Source organism: Triturus cristatus, chromosome 10, assembly GCF_964204655.1.
Source record: "Triturus cristatus chromosome 10, aTriCri1.1, whole genome shotgun sequence".
In the NCBI taxonomy this organism is placed as follows: Eukaryota; Metazoa; Chordata; class Amphibia; order Caudata; family Salamandridae; genus Triturus; species Triturus cristatus.
Genome location: NC_140593.1, coordinates 568,373,789 through 568,398,700, shown reverse-complemented (window position 1 = coordinate 568,398,700; position 24,912 = coordinate 568,373,789). Strand labels below are relative to the sequence as shown.

At 45.1% G+C, this 24,912-nt stretch overlaps 1 protein-coding gene across 6 annotated transcripts in view; it reads left to right on the top strand.

The window, feature by feature from the left end:
• MARF1 (meiosis regulator and mRNA stability factor 1) overlaps positions 1 to 24,912 on the top strand; it is an 891,622-nt gene that overhangs the window by 395,599 nt on the left and 471,111 nt on the right. For all 6 annotated transcript variants that reach the window (XM_085632075.1, XM_085632071.1, XM_085632074.1 and 3 more), the window contains 2 exons: positions 12,603 to 12,683; positions 16,021 to 16,257. In XM_085632075.1, coding sequence (XP_085488201.1) covers positions 12,603 to 12,683; positions 16,021 to 16,257 — 318 coding nt within the window. The remainder of the gene's footprint in view (positions 1 to 12,602; positions 12,684 to 16,020; positions 16,258 to 24,912) is intronic.

Sequence of the window (24,912 nt, the reverse complement as noted above, 5' to 3'; positions counted from 1 at the left end):
ACAAATCTTTCCAGAGGTCGACCGTTCCTGGACCCAGTTCCACAAATAATCCTGACAACAGACTCATCGCTCTCCGGCTGGGGAGCTCATCTACTACACCTCACAGTGCAAGGCACATGGACGCCGCAACAAAAGTTACTCCACATCAATCATCTGGAGCTACTGGCAATCTTTCTAGCCCTAAAATCCTTTCACACACAGATTTTAGGCAAGGCAGTCCTTATCCGCCCGGACAACATGACCGCCATGTACTACATACAAAAACAAGGCGGCACACACTCTCCACAGCTCTCTCAACTAGCACCGAGCATATGGAGATGGGCAATTCCACACAAAATCTTTCTCCTAGCCCAACATGTCCCAGGAGTCCAGAACACCATGGCAGATCTGCTCAGCAGACAGACGCAGCAGATCCACGAGTGGGAACTTCACCCGCAAGTTCTTCACCCGTTCTTTCAAATATGGGGGCATCCACAAATAGACCTATTCGCCACCCACCAAAACAAAAAATGCCCAAGCTTCGCCGCCAGATACCCACACCCATTGTCCAAAGGCAATGCGATATGGATGAACTGGTCAGGCTAATTTGCATACGCCTTTCCACCTCTCCCACTAATTCCATTAGTGGTGCGAAAGCTACAACAGCACTCCCTCACACTCATTCTAGTAGCTCCAACATGGGCCAGACAACCATGGTACACCACGTTGCTGGAACTCTCAGTAGTGCCACACCACAAATTACACCTCTCACCATGCCTCCTAACCCAGAACCATGGAGAGATCAGCTCAACCTTGCGATCTGGCTCCTGAAATCCTAGAGTTCGGATACCTTAACCTTCCCCCCGACTGTATGAACGTTATCAGAGAAGCTAGACGTCCTACCACTAGAGCCTGCTACGCTGCCAAGTGGAAAAGATTTGTTGTTTACTGTCATAACACAATCCACCCTCTAGACGCATCCATACAGCACATCATATGCTACTTACTACACCTACAAAGATGTAACCTAGCATATACATCTATTCGGCTACACCTCTCAGCAATTGCTGCTTACTTACAAAACAGACCGCACCTATCACTTTTCAGAGTGCCTGCCATTAAAGCCTTTATGGAAGGCCTACAATGAATAATTCCCCCCAGAGTGCCACCCTCACCTGTGTGGAACTTAAATATAGTGCTCACAAGGCTAATGGGACCACCTTTTGAACCCTTGCATAAATGCGAACTGCAATTCCTCACATGGAAAACAGCTTTCCTTGTAGCCATCACCTCCCTTAGAAGGGTCAGTGAAATACAAGTACTTACTATACAAGAACCTTTTCTCCAAATACACCCGAACAAGGTTCTCCTACGTACCAACCCAAAATTCCTACCCAAAGTCATCTCACCCTTTCATCTAAACCAATCGGTAGAATTACCATTTTTTTTCTTGCAACCTCAAACTGTTGCAGAAAGGGCTCTACACACACTGGATGTGAAAAAGGCCTTGTTTTACTATATCCAGAGAACACAACCTTTCAGGGAGACAAAGCAACTGTTTGTATCTTTCTCTCTAAATCAGGGATAGCTAGATGGATTGTGAAATGCATACAGTTTTGCTACCACAAAGCAAAACACACGCTATCTGTTCCCCCTAAAGCCCACTCTACAAGAAAGATAGGGGCTTCTATGGATTTTCTAGGGAACATCCCATTAGATGATATCTGCAAAGCAGCAACATGGTCGACACCACACACTTTCACTAAACATTACTGTGTAGATGTGCAAACCAAGCAACAAGCTAGTGTGGGCCGGGCTGTACTAAAAACACTATTTCGAATCACTGCAACAGATACCGGTGGTCGCCGCTAAGGTTGGGGACTGCTATTTAGTCTATGCAAAGTGTGTAATCTGCAGCTCGTATGCCTCGAACGGAATATGCTACTTACCAGTATGCATCTGTTCTTGGCATGTAGAGCTGGCAGATCTACACACGCCCACCCGCCTCCCCGGCTACATGTATCTGTTCCAGTCTATCTTATTTAGATACAACACACATGGGTTTTCTTCACTGTTACTACTACGCTCCATCTTTCCCTGTTGGCGAAAAATAATCTGAGGATGGAGCCGAAGCCCATGCGCAATACGAACCAAGGGAGAAGTCACCGACATCGTGACTTCCAAAGACTTTCCAAGAGGAAAAACAAACTGCAAACATCTGGGCCCAACACCAGATGGCGATCTATGCAAAGTGTGTAGATCTGCAGCTCTACATGCCAAGAACAGATGCATACTGGTAAGTAGCATATTTCTTTCCTCCATAGGATAACATTGCCTGGTTTTTACCAGAAATTCTTCTGTCGATTTTTGAAACAAACAAATATTCCTTAAAAATCGCCTGTGTAACAAAAACGATTTCCTTCTACTGTTTACAGGCGATGCACCAGTGCTGAATCTAGGATCAAGCACAGAGTAACAAAGTAACGATAACCTTACTTACCTGCTAAGTGAATTTCCTCGCATAGGGTAACATTGGTGATTCTATGTGAAAAAAGTTTGTGTCAACTTTTGAAATCCAATAATATTCCTTAAAAATCATACCTTTTACCAAAATGCATTTACTCACCTGTTTCCATGAAATGTCCCAGGACTGAATCTAGGATCCAGTCCTGTGGTTAGAAAAGTAATCCAGAAAGTAATTAATTGCATCTACTTAGAAATTCCCATTGAGCTCAATGTTATAATTGTTTTTGAATTGTGTTGCCTATTGCAACAACTGTAACGATTGCATTCAAAAGTCTATTGCCAACTGAAAGTATTTAACTAAAGCATCTCATTCCGAGAAAGTATATTTTGATACCTACTTGTGGATCTAAAATAAAACTATATATTTTTATACACACCATTGGCGTAGAGTTCAGTTATTGAGTGTGTGAGACCATTTGCTGTACAACAAATGCTTTACACTGTCCTCTGATACTGCCTTACTGCTCAACCAAGCTACCACTTTAGAGAGTAAGGTTATATCTAAGTTTAGCCTCTCCCAAACCTCTGGGGACTGTGGTCTCTGTGCACACTGAACCTTACTTTGGTGCAGTATATACAGAGCCACTTTCTTACAGTTTCTCGTTAGGACAAGTAGCATCTCCAGTTTAGTGTCCCAACTTCTTACAGTTGATGCACCAGGCCTTCAGGGGATTTACGTTCTTCACTTCATGCCTACCATTGGACTGGGAAGAGTTTTGGGGCCCTTTAGGAGACTCTGGCTTTTTGTCTTTGGTATTCTCACCCCCTTTCCCCTGGGGAGGTTTGGTCACCCCTTTCTTTTGGTCACCCCTTAGTGGCTGTTTGTGTTAACCTAGTCTTGACCCAGTGGTCTGCCCTCTTTCCCAGTTCTTTGAGAGAAATTAGACCTAGGACTACCATATGTTGATGTAACTTTTCATTAGCGCAATTACTCAAAATGTTCTTGCACAAAAGGATTGTAAAGTCCAGTGAAATCATGCACATGATTTCCAATTAACCATCCATCTAGGGTCTTAACTGAGTAGTCAACTAAATCAACCCAAGACTGGCTCTGGGTTTTATGAGCCCCTGAATCTAATTCTATATTCCTGAGTTGTGAGCCTAACGCTCTTGAGTGTTCAGGAGGTTATAAGACCCAGCATCTGCCCCTGTAAGGGTCAGCAGTCTGTCCCTGCAGTTACCAGTGAACAGTTCCCAAAGGAGTGCCCCCTAGTGTGACTTCTTCACTTTTCTCATTTCCCAAGCGCTCTCAAAAGCTGTGAACCATATGGTTTTGTCATCACGTTCCTCAAATTTGGGGACAATCCCTTTGGCTGATTTTGGTATCATAAGATTGCTCTCTGTCCCTTTTTAGTATGTTGCTACCACCATTAATGGGAGATAAGCCCATCTCTGCTCTTTCTTTCTCTAGAGCCAGGAGTCTGATCTCTGGGTCTAATCTCTTGGTCAACCTCACTAAGAGGATATTGTCCTTATTGAGGCTGTCCACAATGGACTCCGAAGCACCTGACCCACCTGTATTCCTGGAGTCTGGGGCACAGGGGCCCTGTTCTCCCTACAAGTAAGGGGGGGTTGGAAGTTATCCTCATCCCCTCCTTCCTCTTCCCCATCTGAGGGGTGGTCCTTAGCATACCCTGCCAACAGCTCCTGGAGCTTTTGTTTTTGTGGGACTTCACTCCATGGTAATGTTTTTAAGTTTACATAGTTTCCTTAATTCCCAAAATTATATGTGGAGATGAGGGGTGAGGTAGAGTTCCTTAAACAGGTTCTCTGTCACTGGTGTAGAGTCTTGTTAAGAGACTCTACAAAGAGTTTCCTACCCTCTTACACTTAATTACGGTGAGATTTTATTTTTCTAAAATTCTAAAAGGACTTAACTAAGGCCCTAACAAGCCTTTTAGTAGTTTGGAAAAAGTTTGTCAATTTCAAAAAATCTGATTTTCTATTGACCATTAATGAGCTCGGTCGTGTGATCAGGTGTTGACCAAGTCAGTGCAACAAATGCAATGTTCTAGACCCCACCGCTCGTCCACCAATGTAGGAAGCTAGCTCTGTATATACTATACTAAAGTATGGCATAGTGTGCACAGAGAGCAGTGGAATCCCAAAGGTAGGCAGAGATAAAGATAAAAATAGATATGACCTGGGAGCAACCCCCTCCAAAAGAGGTACAAGCCGCACCAACCTAATGCTGGCCAAGGGAATCGGTTGCGGCCTAGGCCTCCCCAGCACATATTGTAATTGCATATATATAGCGCTTACTACCGCTGACAAGGCGTCAAATTGCTTTTTCGGCGACTAGGATGATACTCCAGAACCCATAAAGGATTAGTTGTGAATTAGTATAGTGAAATATGAAATTAATTTGAGAGGTGGACTAGTCACATATGACACTCAGTATAAGTGGCAACTCACTCGGAGGGCTGAGGCATCAACAAGTGTCTACAGGCTCGAACCACCCCAAAAAAAAAAATTATCAGAATAATGAAGTCAGGAGTGGGGGTGGTTCTTCCTGATGCGCAAACTGCGCCGGCCGTCTCCACGCAGCCGAGAAAGGAACTGCGGCTCTAACCCCACCGCCGCTACAGGTTACAGTTTGTACTGCTGTTTGGTGCATATATGTCACTCACCTCAAAGTTAACCGTAAGGATCCCCTTGACTATTACTTTAAGCACCCCCGCTCCTCTGTTTCACCGCACCTCAAGATGGCCACCTCCAGGTCACCAGCGCCAAGCTTGGAGCCCAGAGCACGGAGCCTGGGATCTGCACAGACTCAATGCGACTCTCGGTCACGTGCTCGCTGCTGCTGCATTCAACCACCCTACAACCCAGACGCCACTGAGCTCATTTCTTTCCCCAGCATGCTGTTTCTAGTGATTAGCTAACAGGGTCCGACCTCATCCTGTGTGTGAAAGCAGTCTGCCTTGGTTCATTTAGGCTTAATTGCAGGGGCTGACCTTTGCAATCCTAACATCCCTTCATCCCAGATATTTTAGGAGGTTTTCTGTTTGTGTGGCAAACACTTTCCTTTTGCTTAGTAAACAACAATCTTTAACTTTTCAAATTTAGCCTACAAGCGAACCACCTGAATCAGATATTGCACTTGTCACCCCGTATTATTCACATTGGCATTTCAGCAGACTTGTAAGCACATTGACTCAAGACAAAAACCTATCTATTGTCACCTTAATTTACCTCTCCACATCAGTTGACCCTTAAAGCATAGAGTCCTCTTCCTTAACATACCATCTGTTGTAGACATTCAGATTCCTGTCTGATCCAGAAATACCCAGAATAAACCCCAAATACACCAACGTGTGGTTCAGAAGAGAACTTGCTGAGTATGAACGGGCCAGCTGAAACAGCAGTGCTGCAGGTCTAGTATTCCCTTTAACAAGTCCAGCACCACCAAGGCTATATCAACTTGGTAATGAAGATGGCGTCTTGTTTTCATAGACCTAGAGGGTGGATTTATACAGCCATAGAGGTTTTTCCTTCAGCGGTTCAAAAAATGGTTTTCATCAGGGCTTAGAGGAAGCCGCTGCGCATATTCGCTGAAAGTACATTCCAATCAAGTGTTGTACCGCTCTCCACACCATAGATACAATTCTAATCTGACAATACTAGGTGCACTTCGATATTTTGTTAGCCATCAGTCCCAGCCCAGTCGAGCTGCTCTGTTACTCCTTCCTCGAACATTGCAACATTAATGTCACAATTTAACATTTAGGAGTACCATTCTGTAGCATCCCAACAGCAATCTTGATCTTTGCTCACGCTCATCCTTGAGCCAAGATTGCGGTTGGAATGTAGAAGATAGTATTCTGTTACGATTACCGTTCTGCTTGAGACAGTTGGCTGTTGATCGAGTGTCCTGGCTGTTGTTCCGCGGCAGCACTGTTGAGAAAATAAACCTACTCTTCTCCACTATGCTTCCTGTGAATTTTTCTCTGTGGAGATCACCACTCTCTTTGGTGACGATTGGCAGAGCTGCTGCACGATTCCTGGACCCACTGTCGTATTCCTGTTTACGCTGGTATCCCAACCGCAAGTACTGTTTCCTGCTCGTTTTTTTAATTTTCGAGTCCGTTCGGGTCCGTAGAAGTTTCCCCAGCCAAAGGCGCACTCATAGCATTTGCTTTATACGCTTTTCACACCTTGCATTTCACTGACTGGTCTCCTACGGTCCACGACATTCGGCCATTTCGTTGCTCTTCCCACTGTGACGTCCCACGCTGTCTCATGTACACCGTGTTTATTTACGTGGATTTCCATGATAACCACGTCAAACATTTAGACCTGCGGCTTTGCGTCAGTGTCTCTTTCGCTGATGCGCACAGCTGAAGGAACTCCAATCCTAATAACGCAGATCGGATTCTTCACTGATCAGTTTCTACTGTTTTGCTGATGCCCACTGCTGAGGGAATTCCTACCCTAATGAAGTGCATCAGGTTATTCACTCACCCTGATTTCGCTGATGCGCATGGCTGCTGCTGTTTTAAGTGCTCATAGTACGGTTTCGCTGATGCGCACAGCTTGCACACATAAATTATCATAGTATATCTAGCTATTTTTAACTATTTTTGCCTGACAATGGCTTTATCTTAAACTCAGTAATATGTTGCAGGCCAGTTTTTTCAGTGCATTCTGTTCCATGGTAATTTCTCGTACTATGTCTTTTTAATACCAATGCGTAACACTGTTGGGTTATTTTTGAAGACACATTGTTTTTCACAGTAAATGAATAATTGAAAACTTTACAACAGGTATTCTATAGTAAAAGTATTATTTAACTGGTTGTTTTTAACACTTTGGAACATTTTAGCTATTATTAAAAAAAAACATAATTGTTAGAGTGTATCATTATACAAAATGCAATCTGTAAATCCTCCTTCGTTTTTGGAATCTCCAGGCAATCCACCAGTTTGTTGGAAAAACTGGTTCGCATTTGAAATGTATTTAGGGGCCATCGGAGCCTCAAGATTTTGTCCAGAACGAAAAATATTTGTTATTACACTTATTAGGATTTGAGGGTCATGCCATTTTCAAACATTTGCCTGTTATTAAAAAGTTACAAGGGGAACAGCTGGACGATTGCCCTGAATGTGTTCCAAAATTAGAAAAACATTTGGATGTGCAATCTGGTATTGTTGTATTTAGACACAAATTATTCATGAGAAAACAAATGTCTGGAGAAGGCGTAGACATTTATGTATCCGCCCTAAGGAGATTAGTTGCTGATTGTAATTTTGAAAACTTACAGATCAATCAGAGACCAATTCATTTGTCATTGCTCCAACAAGTCCATTCAGCAAAAACTTCTGTCACTGTCTAATCCGTCACTCAAGGAAACGCTACTCATTGCTAAAAGCATAGAAACGTCGCAGATATCTGTGAAGGAGTTGGAAGAAAAGAAAACAAACTGTTAATGTTGTTAAACAAAAGTCCCAAATTTCTAGCAATTCAGTTTAAAGAAAACACAAGATATGACAAGCTTTTCAAACAATCCAATATTTGTTTTAGATGTGGTAATATGTTACACTTCAGAAGTGGTAAAATCTGCCCATGAAAAATGTTATGTGCAGAGTTTGCAATAAATTAGGACATTTTGCTAAAGTTTGCCAGAGTCAGGGAAGACATTATAGTAGAAATAATTTTGTGGTAGCCAATTTAGGAGATAAAAATACTGAAAATGGTTCAGAGAAACTAAAAGAAGACCTACAGGACATGGTGTTAGTGGTTGACAATGACCGTGTCGCAACAGGAGATCCATCCACATGTGTGAATCCTTACGCTAATCAATTGGCGATAAATCTCTTAAACTACTGGTCGAATCAGAAGCACATAGTACTATGTTGACAGAAGAATTATACTATGTGTTGTGGCCGGGAAAGGCACTTGAACCACCTGACCGTGCTCCTGTGTGTTTCGATGGATGTCGCATTGAGATTTCTTTTTATTAAGATATACTAATCTTCAAGGTAGCTAGATTTTTGGGAAGTTGTATGTCGCTGTTAAAGGTTAGTGTATACTGGAGTGGTTTCACCAAGTGCTGTTTAAGATGATTCTGAAACCTGGTACCAATGAACAAGTGTCTGTAGTTGATGTTGGGGATATCACTGATGATAGTTTGAAAATCTATGCACTAAATTTCCAGGAGTGTTTTCTGAAGAGATTGGTTTAATCCAGGGTTTTCAACATAGGATCAAAGTAAAGGAGGGGTCAATTAATGTGAAACAAGTTACGTAGTGTTCCCTTTTCAGTCAGAGATGAATTGGATAATGAATTAACAAGACTGTGTGAATCAGGCATAATCGAACTGATTGAGTCTTCCTTGTGGTTATCTCCCCTAGTGGTAGCTCGCAATTAGAATAGTGAAATCTGGGTCTGTGTTGCTTTATGCAACCTCAGTAGAGCAATTTGGGTAAATTCTCACCCTCTTCCAAAGATTTCTGATTTGTTGGCTGCTGTCTGGCACAAAGTGGTTCAACAAGTTAGATCTTGCTTCAGTTTACCACCAAGTTGTATTGGATTCTGACTCAAGACGTTATATAGCCTTTGTATCACCAATGGGTACTTTTCAATATTGCAGAATGCCGTTCGGTCTTAATCCGGCGGCTTCTGTATTCCAAAGAATAATGTACCAATTATTCAGAAATGTTGAGGGTGTAATTGTCTTTCAAGATGATCGAGTTTATGGCAAAACCAAACAAGAGCATCCCTCTGTTTTGCAGCATGTTGATTCTTCAAAATAAGGGAATTGTACTGAAGATTAACAAGTGTGAATTTTGAAAAAATGGAATTGAGTATTTAGGACATGTTACCTCTGGTCATGGCATCGAACCCAGACCTGGTCTGGTCAATGCCATAATTGATATACAAGCTCCCAAGGATTAAGTTGCTCTTAAACCGTTCATGGGAATGTGCAAATTTTACTCTTGTTTTGTTCCCGAGCATGCTTTGCATGTTGCACCTTTAACTAAATTGCTAAAGAAAAATGCCACTTTTGTTTGGGAAGAGGAATGCCGCAATGCTTTTGAATGGGTTAAACAGTTGGCCAGTTCAAGGGTTTTGAAACCCTTTGATCCTAGTTTACCATGCAGTGTCACGGTTGATGCATGTGGTAATGATTTAGGTGCAGTACTCAGCTGAATGGGGTAGTTGAAAACAGTCAGTTATGCATCTAGAGTATTGGGAGAGGTAGTGATGCAGTATGCCACAATTGAAAAGGAGTTGTTGGCATGTTTGTGGGCTATCCAGAAATTCAAACTGTATGAATGGTGTACACAGTTCACAGTGAGAACCGATCATAACCCACTTGTAGCAATTTTGTCTGGTGAAAAGATTAAAGAACACACTGAGGATTTCCAGGCTTTCTTCCAAATTCTTAGTTTAATTTTGACATTGTCCATATCAAACGGGGCAGAAACATTAGTGCTGATTGTTTGTCAAGATTTGTGATTTCAGAGGATAATGTAGATGGGGTGTTAGACATTGATGAAAATTCTTTAATTGCTTCTCTGGATTTGGAAGGATTTTATGTTGTGACTGAACGTGAATGGAGAGATGAGATGGCTATGGATGAAGTTATGAAAAGAGTCATGAGTTATGTTTCAAAGGGGTGGTCTAGAGAAAGAACACTTTACAGCATGTCAGCCATTTTGGAAAGAAGCTGATGACATTTCTGACAAACCTCGTGGTGGTCTTTTATGAATAAAGAAGTTGTCATTTGTAAATAATTGGTGAGGAAGCCACCTCTACAACCCATTGAATTTCCTGAAAGAGCTTGGGAAAAGTTTGGGGTGGATCCCGTAGGGCCTTTCAACAGATTGCCGAGTCAATTAGGCTTTGATTTAGTAGCAGTTGATCTATACTCAAAAGTGGCCAGAAGTAAAATTTGTTTCTGAACCCCATGCCAATGCTGTAGTTGATTTTCTCTGCGATATTTTTCTGAGGGAAGGCTTCCCTCATTATTTGATCTGACAATGGTGGTCAACTTGCTAATGACTTGGTTGAAGGTTTTCTTAAATCTGATATTAAACATTTTAAAACGTCTTTGTACCATCCTCAAACGAATGGTCAAGTGGAATGCATGAACCTTGTACTGGTCCATTGTGTTAAATGGGTCGTCAACAGGTGCATGGTGGGCAATGCTGCGAATTCTATGTTGTGGTTCTACCGCACTACCCTGCAGTCTAGTAACTTTTTTCTCCTTATGAGTTCTTGAGACGAAGGAAGCCAGCCATCAAGATTTGCCCGGAATGGATGAGCAAATGGGTCAAATTCGGAGTTGACACCAGGGTGTGTGATGCTGAAGCAAGAAGCAATGTTGACGAGGCCAAATTGAAACAAAAAAACATTTTGATAGTCGGAATAAAGTTAAATCATGCAAATTTGGCATAGGTGATGCTGTGGTCAAGAGAGGAGGCTATGTGCACAAAAGTGATAGTAAGTTCAATGGATCACTTGTGGATAAAGTAAGTGGCAACTCTGTGAGGGTAAATGGGGCCAGTTGGTTGAAGATGGGAAGGTTGGTCAAAGCTGTTCATGGTTCGAACTTCGAGGTATTCATCGATGCTTGTCATTCCAATTTTGGAGTGTTCCTTGCATTAGTATTCCCACGGAAAAGAATGGAAAGATATGTGAAAGTACGAAAGGCTGAAAGGGTAGTGCGTAGGAGTGGCGGTGTGTAAGGTTTCCTGTCCGATTCAGGCAATGATTCAAAGGGTTCTATAGTAATCTTATGTGGTATTATTTCCCTTAATTTTGTTGTTTCTTACTTTTTACTGTGTATTTTGTTTTCTGATTTTTATTTGTCGTTTTATGCTGTTTTATCATGTTTATTGTTTTATAGCTTGTTTTAGAAAAGGTAAATGTAGCATCCGAACAGCAATCTTGTTCTTTGCTCACGTTCATCCTTGAGCCAAGATCGCTGTTGGAATGTAGAAGATAGAATTCTGTTACGATTACCATTCTGCTTGGGAAAGCTGGCTGTTGTTCCCCGGCAGCTCTGTTGTGAAAATAAACGTACTCTTCTCCACTACGCTTCCTGTGAATCTTACTCTGTGGAGATCACCACACATTCCTTTACAGTAATAGACCGTTTTATTTGTGAATATTATTCTGCATTCCAAATATGTAACCATCCGTTATTTTTTTTTAAACAGTTTCTGGTATTTGTGCAATTGATTACAGGTGTTAGCAGAGTAGCTTGTAACTCGTGGTAAATTACCTCACTTCAAAAACTATCTAATACCAATATTATCTGAGTTTTGCTGGGGTATTTCCATCCCACTTTACAAAGGAGTTATTTTCTAGATTTTTTTTAATGTATTGCTTTTTGACTTGTTGCTCTTCTCGACCCACTTCTGGCTCCTACTTGCAATACTTGACTCTTGTGTACTCTACATAATTACACAATCTTTGGTCTGTGTTTATACTAATGCTTTTAGTGTTTTGAGTTATTTTGGCTGTGGTCATGGTTACTGTTTGGAATATACACTCCTTGTAGGATATTTTGCAATGCATTGAAGACTTCAAATGTAAACAATTATGTGAACTTGTGGTAAAGAAAGGAATTCTATGCCTAGGCTGAAGACATTAAAATGAAAAAAACATCTTATTTAAAATCACATGCAGATTTATCCCAATCCCTAAGTTTCACAATGTGATGCTCAAAGGCATAGTGATTTTATAATATCAGTATAAAGTATTTAAAGTAATGAGGATTACTGATTTTCTGTGCGGGGGCTGTGTTTTAACTGCTCACCTGTACATAATTTATTTTTAAAAAATGTGTAATTAGTTTATCTTCCTTCACTCATGGTTCTTTGATCACCTCCCCTTTACCAAGGATTCGTACATCTTTTCTGTTCACTTGTGAGTGTCTGTTTACGTTCATGTTTTCATTTTAAAATTGCCTTATTAACAAATATTTTTTAATTCATGGGTGAGAATATCTGTGGCTACCTTCGATTCTCCCTTAATTCCATGTTCGCAGTTAATTGAGCATACCTCTTCATTTGGATTGTGTTATCACACGTTCAAATGAACTCAAATGAATCTATCATCTAAAAGACTGTCGCTTGTATTTCCAGTTCAGAAACTGTATCAATTCTCCAAGATGCCCCCGCCTGCTGCCTGCCGCTTTTCAAGTTTACAGAAATATACGAGAGAAAGTAAGTTGCTTTTACTTATATTTATAACTGTAGTCTTAAACATGTGCTGTTTAAGTGTAAACACTTGAACTCTTGACCTTAAGAACATTATATGCATATATTTTGTTCAGGGTGTGGCAAGCAATAACAGTTGCAAACCTGTATTCTTCAGAAAGTACATGGTTAGAAGTTTGTTGTGGAGTTTTTACTTCAACGGCACTAAAGAATGCAGACTGAATACCTAAGTAATTGGGCCTGTTTTTGAATGAAAAAGCAATGTAATGTTGTAGAAAACATGTCCTGCTCTTGAATTAAACTGAATGTCCTGTCTGCTTGACTGTTGTGCAAACTGTTGCAGTTATCTCCCACCCAACCTCAAATGCTTTTGTTCACTCTGTATTTTTTCCACTCATAACCCTTACCTGGACTGCAGACAGCATGTTGATTGACCTTAATAATCAGATTAATTGCCCTGTACCCAGCGTTGGGGCTCCACTGTAACACGTTTGAAACTAGATTGTGAAAACAAGTGATTCTCTGGTGAGCTCAGTCTCATTTCAGAAGGTTTGCTTACTTCGGCTTAAGTCACTTCCCAGGACCAATCCTTAAATCTTAATAGTTCGAAAAGTGAGTGATGGCATTTCTTGTCTTGATTGCAACAGAAGTGCCTCCTTCTTTGACACACCTTTTAAACTTGTACTTTGAGCTTAGAATACCATCACCATGGGTGCAGATGTTGCGCTGTGAGCTTGCAGGAATATAGGTCAATATATCCTGAGGGGGTGCACAGAATCATTCTGGCACAATCCTGAGGTTTGTTTTCCAACAGAGTCAGTTTTACTGGAGAGGTACAATTCGTATGACACCTGGACCCGAAACAAGCATCCTGGTACCAGTTTAGGGGTATAATCACTCATAAGCCAGGCTATCTTGAATCCAGTGGGACAGTGAGCACGAGACCCACATCTGGGCATACCTTTCCCACTTAGGGCGACAAAAGCAAAAAGAACAGATGATGGACAGAATGCTGAACAAATCAAACCTTTCATTCCCGGTCAGAGATCTGGGTTTAATTCATTGTTGCTCACCATGCCACACCAGTTTGCACCCTGCCATATGTAAATCAGTCTTGACCCTGTCCAGCCCGAACTGCCAGGTCCTCCCCAGACCGGAAACAGGCATCTGGAGACGAGTTTGAGTATCACCCTTCATCAGCCAGGCTAGCTTGAATCCAGTGAGCACTCAACCCACGTCCGGACATACCCTTCCCCCTTAGGGCGACAAATGCAAAAAGAACAGATGATGGACAGAATGCTGAACAAATCAAATATTCATCCCAAGTCACAGATCTGGGTTTCATCCATCGTTTGTTTTTGCTCACCATGCCACACAAGTAGGCAGTTCAGGCTGGACTGTTCCTATTGGAGCAGCGTCAAGAAAGATTTTCATATAGCTGGGTCCAAACTGAGGTGGCATGGTGTGCTAAATAACACTGGCTTGGGATGGGGCCCGAATGATTACCTGTGGCTGATATTTATTGAAGCATTCCATCCATCTCTGTTTTGTATACAGACTAGTCGTTTTTAAGTCTTCAATGAAAAGATTGTTAGAAATGTTTCTAGTAAGGAACTGCATAGAACGGGAAAATATTAGTAGCGATAATGGACCTCCCTGGCTAGCACCTCTCATCACTGTTAAAATCTGTTGTATAATTACCTTTGAATCAGTTTTGCTGTTTGTCACTGATTTGCCAGCATACTTTTTCTCATCTTTTGAATCGATCCCTATTCCCTTCAGTTCGATCTCTAAAAAGCTCCTTTTGATCCTTTTGAATGTGATCTCTGCACCCGTTTGAGTATTATGTTTAGGCATCCTTCTGTTATGCAGTATTGATCACATCCTTTACCAGTTTAATGTTATCACACCTCTGTGTTTTTCACAAATCCATACTGGTAGATTGATAGTGGTATAGAGCAGAGTGAGTTTCAGACATCACACTAATAAGTCTTATCAATATCTTGAAATCAAAATTTTTAACTACTGTAGCATGGTAGAATTGGCAGGAAGTCTGCTTCTTAACCGGTTTTAGTATTTAAGTCTGTATGACGTGGATCGTTGTCAAAAACCTTTCTTATGTGAAGGAAGTGCATGAAACCTTTGGTTACTGGACCTGATAAATGTTTTAAAAGGCTTCATTAAAAATGTTTACAAAGGCATCTTGGCCTGAAGTAGTAGTATTCGGCCTATTGCTAAGGGCTACTACAACTACTCTTCTGAAATGTGATCTTCCAGTTGCTGAGCCAATTCTGGATCTAAGGGAGAGAAGTGAAAGTCCTAAAAGTAATTTGCTGTACAATCTTCAACGCTCTCTGATATAGTGTGTACAGTATTCCGGAAATATCTGTATGTCTTCTGTTTTCTCATAAATGTTTCCCTGTTACTTCTAAATACTTTTAATATAGTTTGTCAGCCATTTTGGGTTTGAACTAATATGCAGTCATCCTTGTTGCGCTGCATGTAATATTTTTGAAAACCAAACAGTATTTTCTGTGTTGTTTCCCTGAGTAGGACTTGCTCTAGTACGCCTTTCTCAAAGCTTTGTATGTGATCATTTAACAGATGAGCTTGTTTTGCTTCTAACTTTGCTAATTGAGCCTGAGGCTTTTTGCTTTGACAGGTAAACAATGATGGCTGGTCTGGATCTTGGCCTTTAGTCCCTGCTTTTGTGGCTTCCCACATAGTTTCGTAGGGCACTTGTTTTTTGTACTTTTCTCAAAGGTGATTTTGTACTGTTTCCTCTATGGATGCCCTCACTATCTGGTCTCTAAAGGTGGTTTCATGCATCTGCCACTGAGATTGTGGTTGTGTTTGTTGCATGAAGTTTAGTAGGCATGGGTCAAATGGTATCATAGGTTGCATCAAAACATTCACTATATTTTGAGTTGGACCTTGATTTGCAATATATAGGTCTAGTCAAGCATGACTAGAATAAAAAGTTAAATCTTTGTCATAAGGTTGATACTTTAATACATTAACCAAGTTAAGATTAAGAGCCCCTTTCAGGAGCAGAGCTGGTGTGCTTGTTTTTGTGTCTATTCTGTTTAGTGAGATATTTAGTGTGGAATTAAAGTTTTACCTTAGTATTAAGTCCTTGTTAGTAAATTCTGAGATTATCATTGCACTTCACAACCTTAACTGGGATTGAATAATTAAAATGAACAGCCACACTTTTTTGTTATTTAGCTGAAAAATGATTTTGTTCCCATTTCATGTAGTAAGTAGCTTATTTCCCTCATAACTGCTTGGGTAGGTTTTTTTATAGTTAATATTGTTTTCTAATTGACAATTATTGTTTCAGATTTGGCCACAAGTTGATTATCTCGGATATCTACAAGTTACCAGACACTGTTGCAATCCGTGATCAAGGAAATGGCCGATTGGTCTGTCTGTTGCCCAGTAGCCAGACAAGGCAGAGTCCATCAGGATCTGCACAATCTCAAGAAGGTTCATCGGCGAGCTGTAGTCCTATTGTTTTTGAAGAATTGGAATATCATGAGCCTTTTTGTAGACAGCATTGCACAAATAAAGCAGTTAGGTGAGTGATACACTAAATGTTGACTATAAAATTAAATTGCTGTTCATTTAACAGTACACCTTTTTAAAACTGTCATTAGTTTGGGGCTTACTTTAGCTGTTCTTGGGAATTGTTCTGGTAGGTTTGTTTGCATGTGAACTGGATCTGCTGCAGTCTAATATGGGCCCTTAAATGGGCAGTCTTAACAATATTTTACTCTTAAACTGTGGATGGGTTCACATGAGTTCACTTCATATTCTTTACGTAGGGACGTCCCGTTTTTAGGCTTTCCAAATTGTGCATGTTGATTCTAAATGCGTAGCCACAGAAAAATGGAAAACATTAGCGACATGTTCAGCTGTAAACCGCTCTAAAGGAATGAACTCCCAACAAAAGATTGATTTCTGTTTTCACTACTTCACAGCTGTAGCTGCACTTAGGATTGCAGAAATGACGAATCTGCTTCCCCAGCCGGTTAAACTCTTTATCAGCTTTATCTCCATTATCTGAAAGACACGTTAGCGACAGATTCCTTACCTTAGAATATCCCCAGGTATCAGACTGGATCCAGGAAGTTCATCAGCAGTACCCCTGCGCATTGGAAGGTGGCGCCGTGCCGCTTCGCGTCCGTTGCAGGCACCGAGATGCTGTCACAGAGACTACTTAGGCACCACCCATGCTCGCTGACATCAGTTATTTCTTTTTCCACACCTTCAAGTGCAGATCCGGTTAGAGCATGTACCCTAGTCACTTTTTGACTAACTTTTGAGACCTTTTGTCTTTCATTTTTGAGTCTTTGACTCCTGGTGCCACGTAGGGATGCCTGGGTTTAAATCTGCGGGGCCTGTCACCGTACGATGTCGGTGGTCTACCCCCATGGAGTCTGTCTCTACTGTTTGGAGTGCGACCATGACTCCCGGTCACATTGCGACTGTCTAACCATGGCTCTGAAGGGATTACAGGAGCGGTCCCGTAAGCTGCTGGAGGCCCGGCAGTTGTCTCCGCGTCGTTCGAGGTCCAGGGGTCGATCGAGGGATCAACCGCAGAGCCATCATCGCTCCTCTGGGTCGAAGTCTTCACACTTTGAATCGGGTAAGAGGCGTCATAAGAAGTCTAAGTGTTTTCGCTCTCCGACGTCCCCCCAGTCGGTCTCTGGATGCGGACGAGGGGACTGGGGGTACCTCCCCCACGGCTCCTTTGGAGCCTGTGAGTCCCGCGGCCTACTCACCTTATCCGGGTCCGTCTGCGACTCCTGCCCAGTTGCAAGCTTTCCTTGCTGCCATGGACCGCAAGGTCCTCCGCCAGCGGCTCCTGTGCTGCAGTGGGTTCCGTTCGTTCCACCACCTCCCTTGCCCGGTTTCCTGCACAATTTTATCCCTAGTTAGGACCCTAATTGGGACACGGAGCCGGACCAGCGCCGTTCCCGGCACTGTTGCAGGCACCTCTCCCGGCGCTGTTTGACCCTTTTTATTCCCCTGCCCCTCCCCTGCCACCCCAGCCTGTTCCAGGCAGTGGAGGACGGGGACGACTGGGAGGGGATAGAGGACCCCCTCGCATGGCAGTGCGGGTCGGAACAGGAATGGACAGAAGAGTTGGAGGATGCAGGTGGCCTTGAACTCTCCTCTGAACCTGGTTTTCTTTCTCCTCCTGCTGTGGCTATGGAGGAGGGCGCCACATACACTATGGTGCTCCGTAGAGCAGCTGAGGCCCTTGACCTGCCTACGGTGACCCTCATAACTAATCTCACTTAAGTACTTCAGGGGGCGGCAAGCTCTATGGAGCGCCTGCTACCATTCAATGAGGCGTTAAGTGGCGTATTGAGGGGCACCTGGTCTAGACCAGCAACGGGGGTTCCCATGGATAAAAACGTAGCCAGGCGTCATCGCCCGGCCCCGGGTGACCTTGCTTTTTTGACAACCCACCCAACTCCGGGAAGCCTGATCATGCCTCCACTTCCCAAAGCGCATTCCCAACCGCCCCGCCGGATAAGGAATCCAAGAAGCTGGAACAGTTTGGCAAGAAAATGTTTTCATCTGCTAGCTTACGGCGGTGGCCAGTGAATACTGCATGCCTCTTGGGCCGCTACTCCTACAGTGTGTGGGACACGGTTGCGTAGGTGGTGCCTCAGTGTTCGGTGGAGGTTCGGACAGTGCTTTTCCAAGCTGTTGCTGAGGGGAAGGATGCAGCAAAGTTCGCCATCCGGTGCGGACTGGACACCGCGGACTCACTAGGTAGGGCAATTTCCATGACAGTGGCCTGGTTGCGGTCCACTGGGTTTTCAGGGGATGTTCAGAGTTGTCTTATGGACATGCCCTTTGATGGTACTCGCCTGTTTGGCGATAAGGCAGATAGTGCGCTGGAGCGTTTTAAGGTCTCCTGGGCTACGGCCAAGTCCTTGGGGGGGTCATCACCACGCGCCCAGCCACATCTGCTTCTCGTTCCTTTCGTGGCCACGGAAGGGGCGCCCGACACGTTCGATCAGCCAGAAGCCTAGGCACGAAACCAACCTTGGTGCGGACATGGTTCACGCCACGGCGGGACAGGGGGCCAGCGTGTGGGTCAGTCCACCTCCGCTCCTGCAGCATCTGCCTCAACCTTCCTAGTCCGAGCTTTGGGGCACACCCCATGGTGGTGGGCGGCAGGATTCACCATCACCTCCCCCACTGGCGTTCCGTTACCTCGGACAGGTGGGTGTTGAAAATCATCCGAAGGGGCTACTCCCTCCTCTTCGAGTCTGCCCCTCCAGCCATGCCACCTCTGTTCCACTGCATGTCGGGGGACCATTTTGGACTTCTCCAGCAGGAAGTCACGGCCCTCTTGGCCAAGCGCTCATCAAGTGCGTTACTGGGCCCAAAGTAGGACGTGGTTGTTATTCTCACTACTTTCTGGTCCCCAAGAAGGAGAAAGGGGGCCTGCGCCCCGTCTTGGACCTCAAACATCAACCGCTTCCTCCGGAAGGAGAAGTTCAGGATGTTGACTCTGGCTCAGGTCTTGGCTGCCCTCGACCCTGGAGACTGGATGGTAGGGTTGGACTTGAGGGACGCATATTTTCATATCCCCATCCTGCCGGCCCACCGGCGTTACCTGCAGTTCACGGTAGGCCAAGAGCATTTTCAGTTTGCCGTGCTCCCTTTCGGCCTTACCAGTGCTCCTCGGGTGTTCACGAAAGTGATGGCGATGGTCGCAGCTCATCTGCACAATCAGGGGTTCCAGTCTTCCCCTATCTCGACTGGTTGTTGAAGGCGGGCTCGCCCCAGGCAGTCATCTCCCACCTCCAGACTACGGCCGACCTCCTGCATTTGCTGGGGTTTTCCATCAACGTGCCAAAGTCTCACCTGAGCCCCTCTCAGAAGCTCCTCTTCATCGGAGCGGTTATGGATTCGACGCAGTTTAGGGGTTATCCTCTCGAGCAGCAGGTCCGGGATATTCAGGCTATGATTCCGACCTTTCAGCCTCTATCCCGGATTTCTGTCAGGATGACCCTCCGGCTCCTGGGCGTAATGGCCTCCTGCATCCTGCTAGTGCAACATTCTGTAGTGGAGACGGAGTTTTAGATGATACACATTGCTATGTTAGCATAAGCGTCTTGGATGTTAGAAACACCATCTTGCCACTTTTGCTGCTTTTGCACACAACACTGCAGATAGATGTTACTATTTGAAAACTGCTTGCTTGCCTTTTCTTCACATGAGAACTGTCTGTTCACATCCCTAGACGTGCGCTGCGACCTTGGTCTGAACATTGTGTGCAGAAACAGTCTGAGCCACCAAACAATGAATGTTTTTAAGTTCAGGTTGATCGGCCCACGCTCTAGCCATAACACTCACACAGCTGCTAATATCTGAAAGTCGAGAGCTTTTAATATTGCCGTTTGCATGCACTAGACACACATTCTGGAGAAGAACTTTTCCAGGCACAGAGCAAAGCTGATCCTGTGATGTGATTCACCTAAGCTGATCTTTACGGTATGGGGTTCCCCATTCAAACCTACAGACCTTCTATTAGTCTAATAATACTAGCTTACTAACGAAGGGAGGGTGGTTGTATTCCACTATCATTTGTAATATGATTTCTCCCTTCATTTTCTATGGTATTGTAACAATGCTGATGGTTTTAATTTTATTCATTTGTCTGCTTATGTTAGCCAACGTACTGCATCTTCGGACACGTAGTTTAAATTTTTACTGTGTCTCTGAATACTCTTGTTGTGGACTGATATGAGAATAACGAACGGGTATTTCTGATTCCCACCATTCCTGAGAGTACACTAAGTCGCATGTTCTGGGTTGTCTAATCATTGGTAGCTTCTATATGAAATGAAGAGCGAATGAGACACTGATGCTGGTCGGATAGGGGTTCTGGGTACTGAGGTGAGTTTTTGGTACACCACAAATCACTGAGGTCCTGGTTTCCTGCGCATAGTTCTGTGCATGAGCAGAATCCCTGCAACAATACCAGGTGGCATATGCGGGCTCTGGAGTGGGAACTGAAGTTCCAGTGGGCACAGCATCAGGGCAACCTGTCCGATCACGTGCAGATCTCAGAGGGCACTGCACGACAATTGCAGTGGTAGCTCACGATTTGCAATTGGGTCAAAGGTAGATTCCTCTCCTTTCCCCAACCAGAGCATACATTGGTAACGGATGCGTCCGTCCTGGGATGGGGCGGCCACTTGGGAGAGGCTGAGATCAGAGGCCTCTAGTCTCCGGTGGAGTTTCGGCTCCATATCAACCTTTTGGAGCTTCGGGCGATCCGGCTTGCACTGAAAGCATTCCTTCCCTCTGTCTGGGGAAGTGTAGTGCAGGTGTTCACGGACTACACCACCGCCATGTGGAACTGCAACAATCAGGGCAGGGTCGTGGACCCACTGTCAGGAGGCTCTTCGCCTCTGGACATGGCTGGAACATCAAGGGATCACTTTGGTGGTTCAACACCTGGCAGGTTCTCTAAACGCCTGGGCCGATGAACTCAGCTGCCGGCGAGTGATGGATCACGAATGGCGTCTGAACTTGGATGTGGCGCCTGAACTCGGACGTGGCGCAAGGTCTCTTTCTGCAGTGGGGAGATCCTTGGTTAGATCTATTTGCCACTGAAGATAACGTGCAATGTCATCAGTTCTGTGCATTGGAATTTCCAAGGCGGTACTCTCTCCGCGACGCTTTTCGTCGCGAGTGGAGCTGCGGTCTGTTGTATGTTTTTCCGCCTATGCCACTTCTGCCCAGAGTGCTGAAGATGATTCGGCGCGACCGGGCCCAAGTCATCCTTGTGGCTCCTGATTGGGCACGAAGATACTGGTATCCCGAGCTACTCAGCATGGCGATCAATCTCCTGATCTGACTGCCTCTTCGGGAGGATCTTCCGTCGCAGCAGCAGGGGACTGTCCTCCACCCAAGCCTGTCTAGCCTCCACCTCCATGCGTGGAGATTGAGCGGCGACAGTTGACAGCTTTCGACCTTCCTCCCGAAGTCTGTGATGTCATTCTGGCAGCCAGGCGTCCCTCCACAAAAACGGTATACATCTGCAGGTGGAAAAAATTTGTGGCATGGTGCTCCGCAAAGGCTGTTGATCCCCTTTCTGCCCCTATTTCAGAGGTCCTTCTGTTCCTTCTTTCTTTGGCCCAGCAGGGCTCTGCTCTGGGCACTATCAAGGGTTATCTTTCGGCCATCTCAGCTTTTCTACGGCTTCCAGATCAGCCGTCTTTTTAAGTCCCCAGTTGTTAATCACTTCCTCAAATGCATTACACACATGTTTCCTCCCGTGCCTGTTCATAATGCCTCAATAGGACTTAAATCTTGTCTTGACATATTTGATGTGCGTTCCCTTTGAGCCCCTTCATAACTCTCCCTTACGTCTTCTCACTCTCAAGATGGCATTCCTGGTAGCTATCACCTCTGCCATAAGAGTGAGTGAGCTCCAGGCGCTTCTAAACCTCCTTTTCTTTCTGTTCATCCGGACAATGGGGTTTTAAGGACTCGTCCTTCTTTCTTGCTGGAGGTTGTCATGCCCTTCAACATCGGGCAGACCATCACTTTCCCTACCTTCTTTCCGCCTCCACATCCTTCAAAAGAGGAAGAGCGGCTCCACCATCTGGACCCAAAATGTGTGCTATCGTTCTATCTAAAATGCACACAACAGTTCCTGGTGGATGACCAGCTTTTTGTTGGCTACGTAGGTGCCAAAAAAGGTCGGGCCGTTCACAAACGAACCATTTCTCGGTGGGTTGTTCTGTGCATCAAGGCCTGTTACCCGTTGGCTAATGAGCCTCCTGTGGGGCTACTTGCCCATTCTACCAGTAGTTTAACAAAACAGTGGTCTGGTGAGGTCAAGGATCCTCAGGTAGCGAGGCTACAATTGTTAAGTTTGAGAATAATTCAATTGAGTTCATTGATATATTGAACCAAAGGCGGATCCAATTCAGAATTATATGCAAGGACACTGAAATTTAGAGGAAGGCATCACATTTTATTTGACATAAAATGGAGTAGCTTCCGTTTCTGTCATTTTTGCAATTCAAGAGTATACATTCTGTACAGTGCTCACACATACATAAGTGAGGGTGCGTGAAGTGAAGTGTTTAGTGTTTAGTGACAATAAAAAACTTTACTTCGTGTGGGATACGGTGGCGCAAGTGCTGCCTCAGTGCCTGGAGGAGGCCCAGGCCGTACTCTCCTGTGCAGTTGCCGAAGGTAGAGACACAGCCACGTTTACCATTCGCTGTAGGCTGGATACCGCCGACTCACTAGGCAGGACGATTTCCACGTCGTTAGCCTTTCGATGCTACGCCTTGCTGAGGTAGACTGGTTTTTCAGGGGCTGTCCAATCAACTCTTTTGGACATTCCCTTTGATGGCCATCGCCTATTCGGCCACAAGGCAGACAATGCACTGGAGCGCTTTAAGGACTCTCGGGCTAAGTTAGGTCCTTGGGCCTCTCCACCACCCACCCTGCACAGTCTACTTTTCGCCCCTTTTGTGGCTACGGAAGGGGTGCCCCGCCACGTCCTGCCCAGGGCCTCAGGCCAGTGCAAGCTGTTCAGCCCCTGCGCGGCCAGGGACGTGGGAACCACCGCTGTGGTTCTGTGGGCCTGCGGGCCGATCAGTCCACCACAGCCCCCTCTGCCGCAGCCTCCAAACACTCTTAGTCCAACCTTTCAGGGCCATTAATCGCCAGAGTGCGGCAGGATTCGCCATCACCTCCCCCACTGGCGCACCATCACGTCGGACAGGTGGGTTTTGCAAATAGTCTGAACGGGCTACCCCACCCCTTCGAGACTACCCCGCCTTCCATGCCACCTTAGTACCATCGCATGATCATCTGGTTCTTGTCCAACAGGAAGTTTCCGTACTCTTGGCCAAGGGTGCCATTGAGCAAATTCTTGTCCCAGAAGTAGGTCATGGTTGCTAATCCCACTACTTTATGGTGCCCAAGAAGGAAGAAGGCCTGCGTCCTATCTTGGATCTCAGGAACGTCACCCACTTCCTCCGGAAGGTGAAGTTCAAAATGTTTACGCTTTCTCGGGCCCTGTCTGCCCTGGAGACTGGATGGTAGCGTTGAAATTGCAGGACGCTTACTTTCAAATTCCCGTCCTGCCGGCCCACCGGCATTACCTATGGTTCACGGTAGGCCACGAGCACTTTCAGTTTACCATGCTCCCCTTTGACCTTACCAGTGCCCCTCGGGTGTTCACGAAAGTGATGGCGGTGGTCGCAGATCAGGGGTTCCAGTCTTCCCCTATCTCGATAACTGGCTGTTGAAGGCGGGCTCGCCCCAGGCTGTCGTCTCCCACCGCCAGACTACGGCCGACCTCCTGCATTTGCTGGGGTTCTCCATCAACGTGCCGAAGTCACACCTGACCCCCTCTCAGAAGCTCCTCTTCATCGGAGTGGCTCTGGACACATTGCAGTTTCAGGTCTATTCTCCCGAGCAGCGAGTCTGGGATATTCGGACTATGATTCCGATCTTTCAGCCTCTAACCCAGGTTTTGGTCAGGATGACCATCAGGCTACTGGGCCTGATGGCCTACTGCATCCTGCTGGTGGACCATATGCGGGCTCTGCAGTGGGACTTGAAGTTTCAGTGGGCGCACCATCAAGGGAACCTGTCTGATTGCATTCTGATCTCGGAGGGCACTGCACATCAATTGCAGTGGTGGCTAATGAACCAGGATTGGGTCAACGACAGATCCCTGTCCCTTCCCCAACCAGAGTTCACAGTGGTGACCAATGAATCACTTCTGCGATGGGGCCGCCACTTGGGGGAGGTGGACATCTGATGCCTCTGGTCTCCGGCAGAGTCCGGACTCCACATCAATCTTCTGGAGCTTTGGGTGATTAGTCTTGCACTCAAAGCATTCCTTCCCTCTGTCCAGGGAATAGTAGTGCAGGTGTTCATGGACAAAACCACCGCCATGTGGTACTGCATCAAACAAGGCAGGGTGGGACGGTGGCCCCTATGTCAAGAGGTCCTCCGCCTCTGGACATGGCTGGAACATCAGGGCATATCCCTGGTGGTTCAACACCTGGCAGATTCCCTGAACGCCGGGGCGGACTTACTCAGCCGCAGGTGCATGATGGATCACGAATGGCATCTTCACTCGGAGGTGGTGCAAGGACTCTTTCAACAGTGGGGAGAGCCGAGAGCCTAGGTTAGATCTATTCGCCACCGAAGAGAACGCCCA